This window comes from Gadus chalcogrammus, chromosome 18 (assembly GCF_026213295.1).
Source record: "Gadus chalcogrammus isolate NIFS_2021 chromosome 18, NIFS_Gcha_1.0, whole genome shotgun sequence".
NCBI classification, from domain to species: domain Eukaryota; kingdom Metazoa; phylum Chordata; class Actinopteri; order Gadiformes; family Gadidae; genus Gadus; species Gadus chalcogrammus.
The window spans coordinates 3278026-3298907 of NC_079429.1; the positions used below are offsets into that span (position 1 = coordinate 3278026).

Here is a 20882-nt window from a genome sequence, read left to right on the forward strand (position 1 = left end):
TGCGGGTGGAAAATACACTGGGGTTTACGACAACAAAGTTCCCGTCACTGTCGGTAGGGGCGACTAATGGGTTGACCTCGAATCCGTCTGTACTACTGCGCTATAATTAGACCAGTTCTGATTTGAGAGACTACTTATGGGCTTAAACTGACGGGTGTCCATTTCAGAAGGCTGTAAGGTCCCGACCGTTTAGTGTGGTGCATGGGGTGCTTGTCAATTGGAACAACGCGTGTTCCAGTGATTGCCTGTGAACAGATGGTTTTACACACATGGGGTGCTCATGTGGTTTTCAGAAGGATGATGTTTTGTGGCGGTCTTCTTCCACAACACCCTCCTCATCAGCAGATCGACATAGGAGTTTGGAAGGGGGAGGAGGAGGTCACCATTCTCCAAAGACATTGAAAACTTACACACACTGTGGTGAAATCATGCTCATGTCATGATGTTTATTTAGTGCCAAAAAGGTGCTGCGTGATCGGTTTATCTTGACAACCATACTAGTATATATTAGATGAGACATTAAATATCAAAGAGGATCTGCTTCTTCAGGTTCTTATTTGAAAATAATTACTTTGAAAACTGAATCAATACAAAAACAGTGGCAGCTTTTGAATCACATTTATTTTTTGCGAAACGCTTAAATATCTATGCATAAATATAACAATACATTCATGATCGACTACCCTATTATAAATAGCTCCTATTGAATCGCAAACATACACTGAACAGCATTTGATTAGGTCCCCTGCAACATGGGTAAAAGAACTCACAGGCGACGAGGGAAAGTATGTGCATGTTGAATGGACTGAGGGGTGTTGACGTCACAGTAGCACCTTAGCTATCGCTGCGGCTAGCCCGGTAGCACTCGGCTTGTCGGCAGAACAGCTAACGCAGAGGCCCTCCGCCGTCATGGCGTCCGCTGTGGTCGGTCCAATGGCTGCAAACTGGAAGGAGGAGCAAAAAAGAATAAGAACTTGGTTTTGGGATAAAATGTGCGAGTCGTGAAGTGCCGGTTTTTGTGTCTTTCTTTCGGTGTTAGATCCTAAAAGGTAGAGTTACGTTGGACGTTGGCGCAACGCAATGACTACGCGGTCGCTTCGACGCAGTCGTGAACATTCTCGGGTTAACGTTAGCTGACCAATCACAGCCCTTGCTGTGATTGGACCATCCTTGGACGCAAAGGATGGTCCGCAAGGACGAAATGGGTCCGTTACCCCCTTGGCTTACATCAACGTCCGACCTTAACTCTGCCTTCCTGTGATGTCCCAGCGCAACCTGAAGGAAGTACACAGGTGCACACAAGTGGAAGGGGCTTGTGTGTGTGTGTGTACGGAGAAAGGTCACCTTGATCCGGGTCAGACGTTCACTGGATAGCTCTCGCACGGTTTCCAGGCAGAACTTCACTCCCGATGGACTGAAAAAGGCAATGCTGGCTGGAGTTCCCTGCAACAGATAAAATCATCATCAAATGAAATGAACGATGTAACACACACACCCACCAACACACACACACGCACGATTTGGATTGTCCCGTTACATGTGCGTGAATTAAATTAAATCATCCCCCTCCATTTAAAACCACTTGACAAAAGATAAACTGACCTTCTGAGTGAAGTAGCTGGTGAGACTCTCTTGGAGGTCTGGATGCTCCGCGGTTTGATAGACAGTCAGCGTCTCCAGAGGCACTCCTGGGAGCAGGGGAACAGGGCCCCAGCGGTGGTAAAGTTAACACAATTAGTCTGTTATAATTAGCATGACCCCACTGGGAGTTGTTTCACCTTGAGTCTGAAGCGGTAGACAAGGAGAAAAAAAAAAAAAAAAAAAAAGATAATCTAAAATAATCTTCATCTCACCGTTGTCTCTTAACGCCGTGGGCAGCACCTCTCTCTTGATGGAGCCGCAGGGGAAGAAGAGTGGTAAAAGGAATGCGTTCTCTCCTGTGCCCGGAACAGAATTTGGGAGGTTGTGTCAGTTATCTGACCGCCAACTGCCATTTTTAGTTAGTTAGTTTGCCAAACACGTTCAAAAGTAGCCTCCTTCGATTAGGTTTGCCTTAGCATTTATTTATATTATAATATCTTTATCTTTTTTTTTCTGTTTTATTTGATCGATTATGAATATCGTCTTACGACGGGGTGTCGGTGGGGTGAGGGAGTGTTTTTTGGGGTGTTATATAAAATACTTCAAGTCGAATTTTATTATTTGAAAAAATATAAATAAAGTTTTTTCCTTTTTTTTTTTTTATAACGTTTAGTCCTACGTTGGATGATGAGACGGGACAGGACGTCCGCAGTGCCGCTGTCCTCTCCCAGAGGTTTCAGACCCAGCTGTCGGACTGCGCAGCACAAACACATCGAAAATGTTTAATCACGGAGCTCTTTGTTCTGAGCACATGTTGAGTTTAGAGATGAGCTTTTACAACACTGCGCTCTCTCTCTCTCTCTCTCTCTCTCTCTCTCTCTCTCTCTCTCTCTCTCTCTCTCTCTCTCTCTCTCTCTCTCTCTCTCTCTCTCTCTCTCTCTCTCTCTCTCTCTCTCTCTCTCTCTCTCTCTGTGTGTGTGTGTGTGTGTGTGTGTGTGTGTGTGTGTGTGTGTGTGTGTGTGTGTGTGTGTGTGTGTGTGTGTGTGTGTGTGTGTGTGTGTGTGTGTGTGTGTGTGTGTGGCGAACACGGACAGAGAGAGTCCTACATTGCCTATTTACTAAATACTGTATGTGTGTTCGTTTTGCCTGCTAACAGTTTCACCACATGACAACAACAGAATCAGGGATGCTGATCGCCTTCAAGAATAACCCAACACAAATGATGAATAGAAAAGAGTCATGAAGTATCAATCATTAAAATATTGAGGAGATTGTATGCTGGCCAGTCAAATGTGTTCACAGTCTATAAAAGATTATGATGACCAGGTTACTCACCCAAATCACCTGTTGCTTTGCCAACCACATATACAGACTTAGCATTCCACTTGTCCTTTATCAAACGCCATTCTGAAATATTTAAACATGTATTATAATATTTAAAAAAATAGGATGATAGCTGTTACATATTGAGCCAAACACAATACAACTTGTTATCTGGTAACCGTTATTATCTTACAGTCGTTGAATTGTTTCTTTAGGCAAGGCGAGGCCACTTTATTTATATAGCACTGTTCATACACAAGGCAGACTCAAAGTGCTTCTCATACAATAAAATGAAATAATAAAATGTATCAGTAAAAAACAAAGGCAACGTAAAAAAAAAAAAATGCATTCAATTAAATGCATGAAATGCATTGGGATTAAATTATTTGGGATTAAATCAGATCGATTTACCTTCTCCCCGTCCTTCCGCTTCTACGCACATCTTCACGGCCTCGACTGCTCGGGGGCTGGTGAAGATAAGACCCCCATGTTTGTCTGGTTGGAACAGCTAGAAGAAGAACACACAGAGTTATAGCTGTACTACTGAATACACTGTAAAAAACAAACAACAGACAAACTGCATGACGAAGACATGGTACAGTAGACCGTTGATGGGAATAAATTACCTTGTCCGACAAGTTGTTTAACGAGACAAACTTAAAGGACAGAACTGGGATCATGGTTGCTTCATGCCCACGGGCTGCCAACTCCTGTGGAATGGAAATGTTTTCAATGATCAACACTGAAGATGTGGACTTGCATTTTACAAAACATAACACGTGTCAGCAAAGTCCGATCATTGGAAGGACATGATGTAAACATTGATGAGAGTAAGTTCGACCTCACCTGGATATACGGATCAGGTCCAGCCTCCCCATCTCTGGGCTCCTTCAAAAGCAACACCCGCATGCTGACCAACTCATCGAACCCCTGCGCGGACATGAAATGAAACGCAAGGCATTTGAAGATCATGAAGGGTTCAAACCTGCAAAAGCATTGCGCCGTAGGGAGGGGAGTCTCGAAAACAACAGCAACACCCAACACACTGGCATGTGCAATGGGCTGATAAAGATGTGTTTAATCGTGATTGGCAGTTGCACTGAGAACCGCTCAGTGAGAGCGAAAATATATAATAGAAAGTAAATGCTCGATTCTGTGTATGAATCGAAACCTTGATGAATGATACCTTCTGCACGATACTCAGAATGCACAGCTGATGTCCAGACTGTGCATAACAAGTTAATCTCGACGCGTCAACATAATTATGCAGCTAGAGATGGTTGACTATTCTACTTCTATCATTATTCTATCATCGCTAAATATAAGACATTAAAAAACACGCGAAACAGTGTTGATTTAACAGTACTTGGAAATGCTCGTAGCTCCTAATAGACGTCCATGGCTCGTACAACTGACAGCAGGGCGACTTAAACTCTTGCTAAGGCGAGGGGATACATTAATCGGCTATATTTTTTGTAGCTGTCCAGAAATTATAAATACGCATTATGAAACAATATGAATGATATAACTAAAGTATAAATGGAATTATGTGAAAAGCATGTCAAACAATAGTATTTTTTAATGAGTTTGAATAAATCTTTAACTATTGTCCCCTTACTACATCAATGGGTCATTCCACGAGTTCGTAGGAAACAAGCGGACATATTGGATCGAAGAAACCATCCGCAAACTTGGTAGTAACGCGAGATTTGAGCCATAATGGCCGCCGCAGCAGCGTAGTTTCTCATTGGCGGTTTCGGCTCTATAACCTCTCAACCCAGCGCTGCCCCCGCCCCTTTTAGTTTGTATACGATCAGCGTGTGTTTGCAGCATGGCTTCCATGGCTAAGAAACGTGCGGTAGAAATGGTTACAAACGGCGAAAAGAGTGATAACAGCTCAGACGAGAGCATTGGGGACGAGGAGGACTCCGTGGAAGACAGCGAGGACTCAGACGAGGAGATTAACGAGGTAAACAGTGAAGTGTTGCTGTGCCTCATGCGAGGCCTTGCTGCCTGCCTCTTTCGCATGTGTGTGTGCGTATGCGTGTGTGAGTGTGACTGTTTTTATAGGGTGGCTTGACTTTAACGTGTCAACATGCACTTATATTATTTAAGTTAATGACTGCAGGGCTGCTGATCGTTGTATTTATTTGTTTTTCTAATTTATTTTGAATCCCAGGAGGTCATGGTGGATTTTGAAGCTCACGCCATCGCACATACTGATTTCAATGGAATCAAGAAACTTCTGCAACAGGTGTGTAGCATTTTATTCCTAATCAAAATCGGATCGTTAAATAACCAACCATACACATCTTTCAAATCGTTGTTATGGCATTCCCATTGAACTGCGTCGCGTCTCGTCACAGCTGTTCCTCAAGGCCCACGTAAACACATCCGACCTGACCGACCTCATCATCCAACAGAACCATATCGGAAGTGTAGTTCGGGTAAGTCTGTCTGTCAGCTCTAAGGATGTCATTCGTGGAGACCTTTTGTCCACAACGGTATCTCATACTGTCATTTGATCGGATTTAGCAAGCAGAGGTGCCTGAGGACAGCGATGGAGAGGACAACCCTGATGAAGTATTTGGCTTCATTAGTATGCTGAACCTCACCGAGAGAAAGGTAACTAGCCACGTATACCGTGCAAGCGCCAAATAATATAAACACTCAAGTTTACTCTTGATAGACAATTTGACTCTTAAACTCTTGTGTGTGTTTTGGTGTACAGGGTGTGCAGTGCGTGGAAGAGGTGAAGGATCTGATCATGGACCACTGTGAGAACAACAGCTCTGGGAGCGTCACAGAGCAGCTGGAGACGATCTTCAGCGACACCAGCAAGTCGGTCGGGCTTCTTCTGAGCGAGCGGTTCATCAACGTGCCGCCACAGATCGCCCTGCCACTGCACAAACAGCTCCAGTAAGTCACACGCGCTGGAGGGTTGAAGCTAAGCTGCGTCATTCAGAGAACATTTAGATTTAGGGCATTTAGTGTACTCTTATCCAAAGTGACTTACAATAAGTACATTTGTCAGAAGAAAAAGAAACAACAATATATCGCTGTCGGTAGAGTAAGGATGTTCATAGAACCAAGTGCCAAGCACAAAAAATCGTTAGTTAAACCCATCCCCTGTATACAACAACGATAGCTATTAGCTAGGATAAGAAACTACACAATTCTAAGTACTTATATTTAAGTGCAAGGGCGTACAAAATACAATAAGTGCGTAAGAGATGGGGAGGAGACCAAGACGGACATATCCCAGTTGCATCACCTTGTCTGGTGAACAAATCAAAAGATGGATGTAAACAATACGTGATGCATGTCGTATTTCAGTTGGAAATGCATCCTTGAATTATCGCATCCATGACAATAACATTGTCGAGAGCGTTGAAGGAAAGCTATTTCAGTGACTTGTTTTGCCGATGTGTCAATGGAGTGCGAGAACCCTCAACACTCATGACAAAGTTGAGCAATTTTTCTACGACGTTCGTAGTTTAAATCACGTTAAACAAAATGGATTTATAATATTACCGGTCAAAATAATATTCACAATATTCCACTCTGTTGCTTATATTTTGTGTAATGACACATTCCAAAAAATATAAGCAATGCACTTGGAATATTGTATATAACTAGTGTTTATTAAGTAGATCTCAATAAAGTCCCATGAATAATTTTAAATACATGCACATAAAGAGGTTAAAAAGGGGTCAGGAGTATCAGGTGTTAAAAGCACCTCGTCTCGGTTTGTCTCTCCAGGGAGGAGATCGCGGAGGCCCAGCGGACCAACCAGCCCAGCGGGAAGTGTCACTACTGCCTCATGATCAGCAAGACCTGCAAGGAGGTGACCAAGAGCATCCCGGCTCGGGGGGGTGCAGCGCCCAAGGAGGAGCTGCTGTTCATCAACGCAGAGGAGGAGTTCTTCTATGAGGTATAGGGCTTTGACTTTTGCCCAAAAATCATATTCGAAGTTTGTTTGTTTATTAATGTTCGAATATTTATTAATAATATTTTGACCATTAAATGCCTTCAGTAAGACCTGGATTGGGCTTCGCAAGGTTTGTTTACCGGCGTTGCTATGGTTACCGGTCTTGCGTGTTCCAACGGTTTTTTAGGTTTCTAATAAATCGCTGTCTAATCAATACTTCATTACAATATTATGAATAGACTGCGTCGGGTTCTCCGACGTCTCTCCCTCTTGGCCTGCCCATAACATGTTCGAATATTAAGGGTTGCCTAATATTCGTTTGAATCTTGATTTATTTTTTGATATTCGAATTATATTCGAATCACGAAGTTCGCAGTCAAAGCCTTATTGAGGTACGAGCTGGGAACGTACAAGCGTGTTGTCTTTGATGCGCTATTAATATAACACCTTTGGAGGTATACATAATGTATGTAACACCGTTGAAAGTTATGAGATCATAAGTTCTAAAATAGCATTGTACATAACATGTAGAGATGTCCTTGCATATCGTTCAGTTTTTCTTTTGAGACCGAGCGCTAGGGCTTTGCTTTGGATAGAATCAGATTTCTATCGAGAAACACAAATTAAATGCCACATTTCCTCCCTGAATCAAGGACGAAAGGGAGGAAATAAAGTGGGAGAAAATAAAGAATCGAACTTCAGCAACTCTTCAGAGTTAAATTGAATATAATTTAGACTACTTGGATGACTACATCACCAGTGTGTGTTTGTTGCTCCGTCTCCCTACAGCACGCCACGGTGAAGTTCAACTACTCGGTGCAGGATGAAACTGACTCGTGTCTGAGCGGCCGCTGGTCCTTCGACGACGTTCCCATGAAGCCGTTCCGCACGGTGATGCTGATTCCGGCCGACAGCATTCCCAGCATCATGGAGAAACTCAAGGAGTTTCTCACCGTCTGAAGCTCCCAATAAACACCTGTGGACTTCTGACATGGCTCAATGCAAACGGTTACTTACGGATTTGTATTTCAAGTTTAGTTGTGTTGAGTAAGTAATTGAGTCATTATAACTCAGCAGAAGGAAAAACGGGTGGCACTGATCGCCGAAACAACACCCGCAGTGTTTTTTGGGGGTATTTTCCCTGCAATATTGAGATTTAACACCTAAACTCTGTTCAGTTAAAAAAAAAAAAATAAGATTTAGGTACAACATTTGTAAATTTGAATTAGTCTCGGACGGCAAGAATGCTGTTGTCTTCGGCATATTGTATTTTCTATATAACCGTATAAAACAAAGTAACTAAGGTCTTGACGTTCATTGTGTTTGACTTGAAGACGACCATGAGTCTATGAATGAACTGAAGGAGCTGGTAGGTTAAATACAAACTTTTTATCCCAATTCTGTCAAGTAATATTTCTTATGACGGTTTCCTTTACTTGACTCAAAGCGGTTTCCTTTACTTGACACGGTCTCAATTATATCCTCCAGGAAAATCACTTTTATAAATGATTCGTCTTTATCTCTACATGTTGGTGCGGGCAAGTTGTCCAAATCCAAATAAATGACCTCGCCTGCTGACAAGGATATTTTGCTGTTTGTATGTCCGTTGACCTTAACACAGGCAGATGGCTGGATTTGTCTCTAGAATCACAAATTAGATTTATATCATGGAGGCATTTTTAGCAGGCAAACGTAATTGTATTGGACAGTATTTATTCATCAACACATGCTTTAAACCACAGTGCCCCTGCCAGAGGGAAACCATGAATTACTTAACACATCTTTTTCACCAAATTGAAACACATCAACCTTTTTTTTTTTCAAAAGTAAAACATGATCTATATACACGAAGCAGGTTCTAAAGAGCACAGATTTAAGGCTCCATTTGTCCATTGCAGCTGTGGAATGGTTAAAACGGTGGGAGGAATAACTTGCTTACGTACCTACATGTACAGAGAGACCAGCAACCACTTGGTCAATTATTGCTGGTTAACTCCAAATAAAGGCTTAAAAGGTGACATATTATACCACCAGTTGTCAGTGTGATAAACCAGATTAGATTTTCAAAACTGCTTGTAACGGCTAATCCAACTAACACCTTGTGGTATAATATGTCACCGTACGTGGACTGCAGTTGCCGGCTGGTTTAAGGCAGCCATTTTGAAAAGGGTGAATTCATTGCAACACGCATCTGTCATACAACGTCTCCTGGCTGACCTCCCTGTGCACCGCGAGAGACTTCTTGGGCTTCAGGTCGGCGGCGCAGTTCCTGGAGGCGTTTCGCTCCAGGCTGTGCTGCAGGATGGCTTTGCTCTCGCTGGAGGGCAGGTTGTAGAAGAAGTACTGGGGAGTCATCTCGATAAACCTGGAATAGAACAGATGTGGTTTTGATTTGGTTACAGAAATTCACAGGTGTGATCATAGCACGGTGACAAACAATATGGGTTTATACTCTGGTAGTGGTTAATTGAATGAGTGACGATGACACAAGTAGAGTTCCCTAATCAAGTAAGAAAATAAGTTACGGCAGAGGGTCCTTGCAGACCCTCTGCGTCCACCGCAAGGTCCGGACGTGCGCCTCCCAAAAATTGTATCCAATCACAGCAGCAAGGGCTGTGATTGGTCCGCTCACTAAAACCCGACGCAGAACCAAAACAGGTTCACGACTGCGTCGAAGCGTCTGCGTTGTCATTGCGTTGCGTCGACGTGGAACCATAACAGCCTTCCGAGGCTCACTCATGCACTCTCTCACTCACTCACGCACTCTCTCACTCACGCACTCTCAGTCAGTCACTCATTCGTTCTTAATCACTCATGAGGGAACGGGCCGGGCGAACCCACTCACAGCTGTGGGGAGATCTCAGACAGCGTGCGGACGCAGTTGTTCTCGGCCAGGGCGTACTCGTGGAACACCACCCACTCTGGGAGGCCCAGCTTGTGGCTGCTGGGCCCGTACCCGGACACTGGGTGGACCTGGGCCACGTGCTTATTGGTCAGCATGAAGTAGTTCCCTCCCCCGTCCACGTCCCGTGCGATCTGCCAATCACATTGCGTAGAGTTGACAGAAATATCCCAACAAAAATTTACCCCATGAACAAAGGGATGACTCCTAATGTGTTGCAAAGGTTTTGAGGCATGTGGAACAAATCGTAGTTGCATTATTCATTCGCCAATGTAAATGACCAAAACATATCACAGAGGGATTTATCCCCGACAGACCTATGAAATGTCTCGTCAGGAAAAATAGTATAAACGTATATAAATGTACATCTCAAATCCAGCAAACAAACTCGGTCTTGGTATGACTGGGTTGGGGTCAGAATCGCTGCTTTTTCATCCTCAAAGTCTGAACAAAAATGTAATCTTTGTAAAGGAATATAAGAACTTGACAGCATTGCAATGCATTTCATGGATAATTTCTGATGCTGAAGGCCCACCTTATGGACCTTGGGTAACTATGTCGTCTTCTGTGACTCACCTGCATGAAGAACCCAGACAGCAGCGCTCTCTTGAGGTTCAGGGTGTTGGTCTGGGTGCCGAAGGCGGGCTCGGAGACAGGAAGTTCTATCCGACTCAGGATCTCCGTCAACTCTGACCGCAACGACTCGGCCGTCTCCAGGGACGTGGGGTTGAGGAAATTGTCCCGGCACCAGCTTTCGACATTAAAGTCTGGCCCGGAGAAAACGACATACACGATCTCAGAGCAGACACACACAGTAATGAAGCAAGCCCAATGTTAGAATGCTTAGGTTTAGGGGCTTCTGTTTCTGGGTGGTGCTCACGTGGTTCCTTCTGGCTCCGTTTGAAGGCGTTGTAGATGTTGATGAGGGTGAAGTGGTCTCCCTCGGGGTGATGGAACCGTCTGTGGCACTGGTGCGCCTCGTGGATCATGCCAGCAGGGGGCGCCAGGAAACAGCAAGGCGCTGTCATTTTTTTAAATAATATTTTAATCAAAGAAATCGCTTCGATTATACAACTAGTTACTCATTGGCCACATGGTGATACACACTCAAATAAGGGTCAAATAATAAAAGTTCAGTGGCCTTAATGTTGTGTTTCTACTCCCCACAGGTTTGTTTAAAATAGCCAGGGGTAACTGCAGAAAGCACTTTAAACATTACACATTAAAACTCCCTTCTGAACGCTTCGTCTACTCGCGCAATTTAGATTTCCTCGGAAGGATACGTCTCCTTAACGAAAACAGGAAAAAAGGCGTAACCCCGCCCCTTTTAGTTTCTGGTTTCCTCCCAAGGCTGACCCGCTAAACGCCAGATGTCGGGGAACCACACATTCATTTACTCGTATTTGAGGCGCGGTTTACGATTGCCCGGATCCGTTTATTGGGCGCTAAGAATGTATATCATACTAGTCTGTACGTAGCTCATAGCCAATCTTATCAATTATACCAGAGGATGTATGTACAGCGACAGAAATTCGATGAGGAAGAAGGGTGTGTCGATTAGACGTCGTCATCGTCTTGCCATCCCTCCCCGTTCTGTGATTGGTTCCCTATCTCAGGCGAAATTCGGCTGCCTAGGCTGCCTAGCAGCGCGAAATGAAATCGCAAGCAAGGCAGAATGGGTTAACCCAGGCTAGCTCTGACCCGCCTCCCGTGAACTTCTGGGGAGGAAACCAGAAACTAAAAAAGGGGCGGAGTTAGTCCCACTACGCTGTAGCAGAACCTATGGGGAGACAGCTCCGAGCCGGTTTGATCCGGGCTCAACACCCACCAGACAACATGGCGGCCACCGTGAGCATCTCGCTGGCGCAGTCGAACTCGCAGGACGCCAGCAGGGCGCGGCCCATCTGGGGGTCCAGGGGGAACTCCGACAGGATGACCCCGATCTCTGACAGGTTCCCGTCGTTGTCCAGGGCGGCGAGGTAGTCCAGCTCCTCCAGGGCCTGCATGAGACCCTCGGGGTCTGAGTGCACACACACACACACACACACACACACACACACACACACACACACACACACACACACACACACACACACACACACACACACACACACACACACACACACACACACACACACACACACACACCTTAGTTTCCATGTTTCTTCTGACATGACATGTTTTTTCTTATCATTTTAGATTTCAACATAATTTTTACGTTATTCTGTATTCATTTTATTTTCCGGACAGCCGATGTGAAGATGTGTTGAATAAAAAAACATGAATGTGTTCAACAAAAAAATATAAAAGCAGACTCCTGACACACTGACGTTATGTTCTTTCACAGCCTCGCCACGGCAACCGTTATAACGGTCCCATTCATCAGCGGATTAGTATAGGACCTCTGCTCAGAATGTCACCACATCTATGAAACGGATGCGTCTCTAAATCGAGACGGCCAAACCATGTCACACAGAACCTCGAGTCCACCTGACCCCTCAGCGTCCGAGTGGATATCAAACAACACAGGCGGATCCCAGACCCGTGAGGTAAGCGCTACAGGGACCGACCCCTGATGAGGACGGGGGGAACACACCGGGCCGTGCTTTGGTCCCTCCTCATTGTGCCACACTGCCGCCGCCTCCGCCCAGAGACAGAGCCATTGTCTGGCCGCTAATGAACCTGGCTTCCCTCCGCTGTGTCCCAGCGCAGGTCCCCCCGTTCCCTGTGTGTTAGCGCGGGGCGGTCAGCCGGCAGACAATGGCCCCGTGGGCCGCGGCTGTCAGCTCGGCTAAGGCACGGCTCACTGGACCCAAACAGCACAGCGTCACGTACTGGGGCGTCCAGCTGCCCCCCCTGCCCGGGCGCGCGCGCACACACACACACACACACACACACACACACACACACACACACACACACACACACACACACACACACACACACACACACACACACACACACACACACACACACACACACACACACACACACACACACACACACACACACACACACACACACACACACACAGGCCCCCTGCTCCCCAGCCCGGCCCACAGGCAACTTTGTGGGATGATGTGTGTTGTCCTGTGTCTCACTGGGGTCCAAGAGGGTGAGAGCGAGTGAAGGGGTTAGTGAGTGAGTGAAAGTGACTGAGTGAGCGAGGGGGTGAGAGAGTGAGGGGGTGAGTGAGAGGGGGTGAATGAGAGAGGGGGTGAGGGAGAGAGGGGGTGAGTGAGAGAGGGGGTGAGTGAGTGTGAGAGTGAGAGAATGCGAGAGTGTTTGAAAGAGTGAAAGAGTAATTTAGTGAGTGACTGAGTGAGAGAGTGAGAGAGTGAGCGAGAGAGTGAGCGTGAGAGTGAGCCTGAGTTCCTGAGCGAGTTTGAGAGAGAGTTCCTGAGCGAGTGTGTGTGCGTGCGTGAGTGAGTGAGAGAGTGTGCGTGAGTGGGAGAGTGTGTGTGAGCAGGTGAGTACCTGGTTGGTGGATGAAGTCACAGTGTCCCAGACCCCCGATCTCCATGCGTTTGAGGAACAGAACCGTGGAGGTGAGGTTGGACTCCAGGATGCGGGGCGCGTTCTCGGCAGGGAGTGCCTTCCCCTCGGGGTACAGACAGAAGCACTTCCCTGGAAAAAAAACCCCAAAACAATCACATAAAAATGAGGAGAATTAAAAATGGTTTCAGATCCTCTTTGTCTCCTTGTCCGTGAAAGTAGGAAGCCATGACTTAAGTCAAGGAGACCGATTACATGGTTGTTCACCACGTTGAGTTAAAGTACATTGTTGACATTACCCGTGGGGCGACAGAGCTGCTTGCGCACGTCCGCCCGGCATTGGCTGATGGGCCGGATCACCTCGGAGTAGGCCCTGATCCTCGGATTGTACACCTGTTGAGGGGAAACAGTAAAAAAACTCACAATTAACCCGTCATACATTTAAAGAAAGCTTCTGATCAACGTTAACCACAGTTCTTTGCTGATTGATTGACCATTTTATCACCAGGAACTGTGTTCATTGATTATTATGTCAAAGACATAATAATCATAACAAAGTCAAATAAAAAGCCTAGACTACTAAAAGTGTTTGCACTTTAGGCAGGGCCTAACGTGCAAACACTTTTAGTAGTCTAGGCTTTTTATTTGACTTTGTTATGATTATTATGTCTTTTTAAACCTATTCACGATTATATGTGTTTTTTAACTTATATTATCAAATTGAGTGTCAGGAATACATTTCCCTTCTCATTGTGCACGTAGAACCACACATGTGACAGATGAAGACTCTTGGATCTGGGAACGCTGTTCGAACTACCGCACTCACGAATCTCTTCTCCACGCCGGTGTCGATGACAAAGTGGAGGCCGTCCACCCCCCCGAGGAGATCCTCCCCCTGCTGCGAGGACAGGAAGACCCTCCTGGTGCCCCCGCCGGCCCCCACCTGGTCCCGGGCCGGGGGCTCGGCCGGCCCCGCCCCACACAGCCTCACCGGTACCAGGCGGTCCAGGTCCGCCCCCAGGCGGGTGCTCTCCCTCTGGAGGATGCTGTGGGCCACATCCACCTCCTAGGGGGGGGGGGGGGGGGGCAGAGTAGAGGGTAAAGGGACTGCATTTATACTGCGCTTTACTGACCAGTGGGGTCTCGGGGTCTCTCTCTCTCTCTCTCTCTCTCTCTCTCTCTCTCTCTCGCTCTCTCTCGCTCGCTCTCTCTCTCTCAAAGTGCTACAGAGTTTAAGAGAAAAATAATAATATATATATTTATTATTTACTTTAAAGCACATTGAATGACCACTGGTCATGATACTGTGCTATACAAATATATTTGACTTTGACTTTACAATATTGCCCAACATTCACCCATTCATGCACACACTCACACACTGACGGAGGTGTCAGCCATGCAAGGCGACAGCCGGCTCGTCAGCAGCAGTCAGGGTGAGGTGCCTTGCTCAAGGACACCTCGACGATCAGCGAGGAGGAGCCGGGGATCGAACTAGCAACCTTCCGGTTACCAGCCAACCAGCTCTACCTCCTGAGCCACATGAGGCGTAGAACATAGTCTATCATTTTGTTTTCAACCTGCTGGAAAAGTTTGAGAAGCGGATATCCCTCTTAGATGTTTTGTTGAATTGAGTTAGGGAAACGCTATATGATTCTGCAGCTGGTCTCTTGAGACTAGAAGTTTGTCTAGTGCACGTTGAGATATGACCTACTCGTCTCCAGCACTACGTTTGATTGGTGGGAACACAGAAAGGGAAATGCAGCTGTATATCAAAAAATATAGGCCCTCCTATTTCCAACTTTATTCGTTCAATCTTTTTTGTCTTTGGTTTATGGACATTTGAGGTGACGGGGTGGATGAGACAGATAATCGTTGAGGCTGTGATGCCTTGTATGACTACAATACGAGGCTGTGAAGCCTTGTATGACTGCAATAAAAGGATATAAACTCACTGAAAAGTGAGGAGAAAATAGAATTGCCATGTGTTTTTTTTTAACGACAATTAACCTTCCTATTATCAAACGATTAACACAAATCTATTAATCTTCTGCAAATATTCCCCGTTGATTGTTATTTCCCTCTAATGAGTACCACGATAACAATTTATGAAGCGGTACGTTGATGCGAAACGAAGAATCGCCCCCGAGCGCTGCTGAAATTGCTTGGAGCCCAGAAGATTGATGAGCGACTGTTGGTCCAATGGCATTAAATCAACAGTTTGTTGATACACCCCATAACTACAGACACCCGTGGTTTATGGTCTTATTAAAACAGACCTAGGCTGCTTGTTCCACACTATTTCCAACTCTCTCTGATGCCGACTAAGCAAAGCCGTCTCCCCCCACGCCCCCGGGTTCCTTGTCACACAGAGAAGGCTGCCGGAAGAGATTTGAAAAACATCATATATCGTCGCCATCGTCAGGATGAACACCATCGACTCAAAGCAGGAACGTCACCTCGGGGATTGTGAACGCCCGGCAATCTTTTTTGCTATGAAGAGCGAACAAAGAATCGGGACCGGGGAAAGGATTTGTGATTCCCAAAGAGTTTAGAGTTTAAACAACCCATGGAGAGAAAATCCTTTGTACCAAACAAAGCCGCAGATCAGACGACGAAATAGCTTGTTGTTGCCAAAACTACCAAATTAACAAATGTCATGTTCTAAGGATATAATTCATAACACTGTTTTCATATCCATTTTGTGTTCCATTGGCCTTGTTTATACCAGAGTTGAAGGTTGTCCTTGTGAGTTAGATTCCCTGATCTCGGCAGGACCTTGTAAGGCAGGTGTACCTTACCGGCCTGCAGGAAATAGGTCAACTATGGCACAAAATCTGTTCCGGGATATCCGTTACAGTCCCCTTACTGCAAGTTCTCCTCTCTGTGCCACGTCTCTATGGGTAATGTCTAGTCTGTACGACTTCCCCGACAAACACTAAGACGCGCCAATATGGGGCCATTCGCCAAACCCTTGGGGGATGGATGTCTGAGACGTTCCTTTGTGGGCGGAGACGTCGAGTTGGCGCTGTCAAACTTTCACAAACAACACCATAGATGTGGTAGCATTGGCGTTTTATGTGGCTGTGTGCAAGCAAGCAAGCAAGCACCTTAACACATCTAAAAGCATTCCTGGTGTGTGACCAGATCAATATTGTAAGTAAGAAACTGTTCTTAATGTTTTATCTGGAAAAATAAAGGTTACGAAAAAAAAAAAGAAAAAAAAAAGAAGTATTTTAACGATGGCCGCCGCCTGCGTTACAGAAAACAAACAAAGCCTTTTTGGGGCCATAAATGACGTCACCATCTCACCTGCGCGGAGGCCAGGAACACGGCCACGTCTCCCCGCTCCCTGGTGCGGTGGATCTCCAACACCAGCCTCAGGGCCGAGTAGAAGTAGTCGTCGCTATGGCAACCGCCGCCGCCTCCTCCACCACCGGCGGCGACACTATTGTTGTTGTTGTTGTTGTTGTGGTAAGCGTAGACCACCTGGGCGGGGCCCGGCGCCTCCAGACAGAGCAGGGCGGCGGCGGTGCCCCCGTAGTGACCCCTCAGCCTCTGGGCCGCGCCGGGGGGGGGCTCCATGAGGACCACGGCCCTCAGGCCGGGGCGCCGCTGCAGCAGGGCCCCCAGGAGCCCCAGCAGGACGTCGGTGCTCAGCGTGCGCTCGTGGGCGCGGTCGACCACCACCACGCCGTAGCGCTCCAGGACGGGGTCGGAGGTCATCTCTCGCAGGAGCACGTCATCCGTGCAGAACCTGGGAGGAGGTGGGTGGATGTTAGTTGTCACTACGGTCACTAGAACACTAATTGTCCGCGGTTATACAGCGTTATACTAAGAGGTGGTCACTCAAAGCGCTTTACAATACTTCCTGAAATTCACCCGTTCATGCACACAGTCACACACCGACGGCCGTGTCAGCCATGCGAGGCGACAGCCGGCTCGTCGGCAGCAGTCAGGGTCAGGTGTCTTGCTCAGGGACACCTCGACACTCTAGCTAGGAGGAGCCGGGGATCGAACTAGCAACCTTCCGGTTACCAGCCAACCCGCTCTACCTCCTGAGCCACATGCCGCCCAGGACAGCTTACAGTGGAACGCAAAGGACTTCAAGTTCTTGGTAGTAGTAGCGGGCTGATGTGAGCCAGGGACTCAGATCCGTCAGGGAAGTCTTGTGCGTTTTTATTAGCTTACGTTATTTAACAAGAGGAAAGGTCAGACTAGGCCTCAGTTTATGCCTGCTACTCATCTCCACATTTAATTATAATAATAATAATGCCCGCTATTCATTCATAAAACAGGTTCTTCGCCTGAAATTGAAAGATGGGGGCAGAGATAAAGCAGTCACATGCCTACAGTATGAAAGGGTTTGTGTCTCAAGTTGAATATCTGATATGCAGGTAATCAGATATCTCTCTCCACTGAGATAATACAATGTCATCGGCCTTTCCTCCACATTAGAAACTTGCTCTCTGGCTGGCACACACACACACACACACACACACACACACACACACACACACACACACACACACACACACACACACACACACACACACACACACACACACACACACACACACACACACACACACACACACACACAGCGTGTCATAAAATAATAACTTTGTGGTTGACGATCAGCAGATGGGTCACTCACGATGGAAGCACAGCGTGATCCAACAGCAATTTAAAGACAATGATTTGATTCAAGCAAGCGTGTTGCACAACTCCAGCCATGAAGCAGCTATCCACCGGAAACCAATCAATCATTCCCTAAATCTATCAATCTCAGGAATCACAGGAAGATTGACGCAAAATCACAGGATGATTTCCTATAATGCATAGTCCAAGACACCATTTTGTTACATTCTCACCATTACTAAACCCCTTCAATTCGTCGACACAGAAATTCTAGAATAATGACCACATGTCGCATGCTGCTTCACATTTCTACGATTGTGAACAACATTGACGTTCAAGAAGTACCAAGATGATCGCTCAGAATGTCCTTCTGGGATTTCAGATCCCATGAGTAAACCCCTCCTACAGTAACCAATCATAGACCAGATCCGGGACACCCAGGGAAAACTAGACTTTGCATAGCCTCACCCCTTACCCAATCCCCCCCCCCCCCCACACCACCCTCATAAGCCCTTATTGTGGGTTGTACGTCCCGGCACTTAATGTACGCACTTATTGTATGTTCTAGAACATGGCACTTAGCACTGTGCAGCATCTTACCCAAGCTATCTTTGATGCATACAGGTAATGGGTTAACCTAAAGACAGTTTGTGCTTTGCACGTGTTTCTATGAACAACCTTTATGAATCGACATGGACATGTTTTTTCTCTTTCTTCTGACCAATGTACTTATTGTAAATCGCTTTGGATAAGAGCGTCCGCTAAATGCCCTTGAGCGTAGCTTTAAATGTAAACAGGAAGTGGAGGCGTGTGGGTCGGCGCTACCTCAGCACGGTGTCGTGGGAGCAGCAGCTCTTCAGCGGGATGCGGTAGCCCACCTCGTGGCCGATGTTGACGTCCATCTCGTCGGCCACGCGCAGGGCCAGCTCCACCGCCAGCTGGGGGCCGGGCTGCGTGCACACCGCCGTGCCGTGGCGGAACCGGGCCGACAGACAGAGCTCCGCACACCACTGGGGGATCTGGGGGAGGGAAGGGGGAGGGAAGGGGGAGGGGAGGGGGAGGGAAGGGGGAGGGAAGGGGAGGCTTCGGTCAGGCAGTCGGGCTGGTTGGTAACCCGGCCTGGTTTACCAAACCCCAGGTTTAACTAGCCTCCAGGCTTTACCCCAAGGGTTAACTAACCCCTAGGGTTAACCAAACCCCAGGGTTTACTAACCCCCTGGCTTTCCTAACCCCAGGGTTTACTAACCCCCTGGCTTTCCTAACCCCAGGGTTAACTAACCCCCAGGCTTAACTAACCCCAATTGTTAACTAACCCAAAGGGTTAACCAAACCCCAGGGTTAACTAACCCCCATACCGTCTCCATCCACTACTTTGGCTGAAGGAGACGCCAGTGAAAATTCAATCAGCAAAATGCTTCTTTAATATTGTTGATAAGAAGAAGATAAATGATAAGACAAAATAGTGAATTAATGCAATAATTGATAAGACAGAGACGAATACTACGACAGAAATGTGAATTGATGCAATAATCCGATCATTTTGAGAGAGAGCAGGTTTCAAGGAAAGAGCTGTGCTGGGTTGGGTTTGCACTTCGCCGGATCAGGGGTTTAAAAGACAGCTTAAGCGATGCGTTAGACAGAAGGGTTTTGTTGCTCATATTGTTAAATTGCTATGGCAGCATGTGGGGGATCCAGGGGATCCATGGGTGTATGGTGAGCGGATCAGGGTTTAGGAGGCGCCCCTCCTCTACCGGGAGCGGCAGGGCACATCAGGGCCAGGCATGGATTATGGGGACGCACCCCCAAACCAGGTTAGGTGGTTTTGTCCCTATCGCTGCGCTCTCTGGCCGGTTGATATCGACAGACAGTAGTCCTACCAAAACGTTTAGGTTCAGACAGAGTGTCACTGAATTAAGACTCTGCAGGGGAGTATAATGTGTCGTTAGGTTTGTTTATCGGGAGCTTGCTCAGCTGGGCTGGGAGAGTGACGGTCCTGTTCGGTTCAGTTAGAATGTCTGGACGCTGAATAGTAGCATACTGCAAATGAATGATTATCCCCATCATTGATAACCCTTAAAAAAGTACAGCATTACCGCTTTGATCTGTGATGTTATTGACGGATAAGCAAAATAGAATTTCGTAAAATGTTTCCAAACATTCACCAGAGTCCCCCTCCAAGCCCAACTACAACTTCTATATAAGATGATGAACAGGGAACACATCAAACACTTTGATCCTATTGCAGCCCTACAGGTTGATAAGCGTAAATTTAGTCAGGTTGGAAATGAAATCATTGAACACCAGATTACCTGTGTGCTTTGGCCAGTCCTCGCCGATCCTGAGACCAGAACCAGCTGGTTCTTCACCAGGGCGTCCAGGAACTGGCCCCTGGCCCGCCATACCGGCAGCTCTCTCCTCTCCTTCAGCAGCTTGTAGTAGCGGGACGAGAAGGGCAGCCCGTCGAACTGATTCAGCTCCAGGTCGTCTCCAAAGCCGAACGTGTCCCCGTCGTGATCGTGTATTAGACTTTCAGGAGACATGTGCCTCTTGACTTCACTGTTTACCTTCGACATGACACATGCGTGACCGGCGGAGAAGCGAGTGCGCGCAACAAGGACGCTTCTTTACCCCAAACTCCTAATTGATTACAAAGGAGGACTCTTTCACACCGCGTTAGGCTCATCTCCACCCAGAGGCAGATACATAATCAGATCCGGTGTGTCTTTTTAAATATAAATCACGATTACTCGCCGATGTTTTTCAGGGTCTGCTTAATGATGGAAGCGCGGCGGTGTCCCCGCGTGGGTGTTAGGCACGTGTATGCAAATGAACATATAGCCTAGGCCTATCACATCCTCATCTTGTAACCATCATACCGACCCGGGCCTGTATCGGGGGACGGAAGGCCATTTGTACCCATTTTAAATTATATGTATTTTTAATCATACATAATGAATAGCAATATATAGCCTTCAAATAACTAAAAGTAGGCCTACCCACAGAGCATCT

General features: G+C 46.7%; 3 protein-coding genes across 4 annotated transcripts; 1 reads left to right on the forward strand and 2 right to left on the reverse strand.

Annotated features, from left to right (window-relative positions):
- Positions 1–397: 397 nt before the first annotated feature.
- On the reverse strand, positions 398–4357 carry uros (uroporphyrinogen III synthase). 2 transcript variants are annotated; one of them, XM_056577095.1, is made up of 10 exons: positions 4271–4357; positions 3751–3834; positions 3531–3614; positions 3316–3412; positions 2917–2988; positions 2261–2335; positions 1854–1937; positions 1603–1688; positions 1345–1443; positions 398–944 (listed from the first exon to the last, which is right to left on the reverse strand). In XM_056577095.1, exons 2-10 carry the CDS (start codon positions 3811–3813, stop codon positions 822–824), a joined length of 783 nt encoding a protein of 260 aa, XP_056433070.1. In that variant the 5' UTR covers positions 3814–3834; positions 4271–4357; the 3' UTR covers positions 398–821. The 2 variants fall into 2 exon arrangements, with proteins under 2 accessions (XP_056433070.1, XP_056433071.1); XM_056577096.1 differs by having other exon boundaries at positions 4091–4304.
- A 333-nt stretch (positions 4358–4690) lies between these two features.
- bccip (BRCA2 and CDKN1A interacting protein) lies at positions 4691–7825 on the forward strand. Its single transcript, XM_056577354.1, has 7 exons — positions 4691–4873; positions 5084–5158; positions 5271–5351; positions 5440–5529; positions 5636–5823; positions 6667–6838; positions 7625–7825. Exons 1-7 carry the CDS (start codon positions 4736–4738, stop codon positions 7793–7795), a joined length of 915 nt encoding a protein of 304 aa, XP_056433329.1. The 5' UTR covers positions 4691–4735; the 3' UTR covers positions 7796–7825.
- Positions 7607–20882, reverse strand: dhx32a (DEAH (Asp-Glu-Ala-His) box polypeptide 32a). Its single transcript, XM_056577353.1, has 11 exons — positions 20183–20882; positions 18699–18892; positions 16545–16989; positions 14059–14298; positions 13532–13625; positions 13215–13364; positions 11566–11757; positions 10618–10758; positions 10314–10504; positions 9681–9871; positions 7607–9200 (listed from the first exon to the last, which is right to left on the reverse strand). Exons 1-11 carry the CDS (start codon positions 20444–20446, stop codon positions 9011–9013), a joined length of 2292 nt encoding a protein of 763 aa, XP_056433328.1. The 5' UTR covers positions 20447–20882; the 3' UTR covers positions 7607–9010.

Coding starts and splice junctions, on each gene's coding strand:
- uros (XM_056577095.1), bottom strand. CDS start 3,813: ATGCGGGTGTTGCTTTTGAAGGAGCCCAGAGATGGGGAGGCTGGACCT. Junction 2,989..3,315: donor AGCGGAAGGACGGGGAGAAG/GTAAATCGATCT, acceptor TAAATATTTCAG/AATGGCGTTTGATAAAGGAC. Junction 2,336..2,916: donor CAAAGCAACAGGTGATTTGG/GTGAGTAACCTG, acceptor TGTGCTGCGCAG/TCCGACAGCTGGGTCTGAAA.
- bccip (XM_056577354.1), top strand. CDS start 4,736: ATGGCTTCCATGGCTAAGAAACGTGCGGTAGAAATGGTTACAAACGGC. Junction 4,874..5,083: donor CAGACGAGGAGATTAACGAG/GTAAACAGTGAA, acceptor TTTGAATCCCAG/GAGGTCATGGTGGATTTTGA. Junction 5,352..5,439: donor ATATCGGAAGTGTAGTTCGG/GTAAGTCTGTCT, acceptor GATCGGATTTAG/CAAGCAGAGGTGCCTGAGGA.
- dhx32a (XM_056577353.1), bottom strand. CDS start 20,446: ATGTCGAAGGTAAACAGTGAAGTCAAGAGGCACATGTCTCCTGAAAGT. Junction 13,365..13,531: donor GCAGCTCTGTCGCCCCACGG/GTAATGTCAACA, acceptor TTTTTTTTCCAG/GGAAGTGCTTCTGTCTGTAC. Junction 11,758..13,214: donor TGACTTCATCCACCAACCAG/GTACTCACCTGC, acceptor GTGTGCACTCAG/ACCCCGAGGGTCTCATGCAG.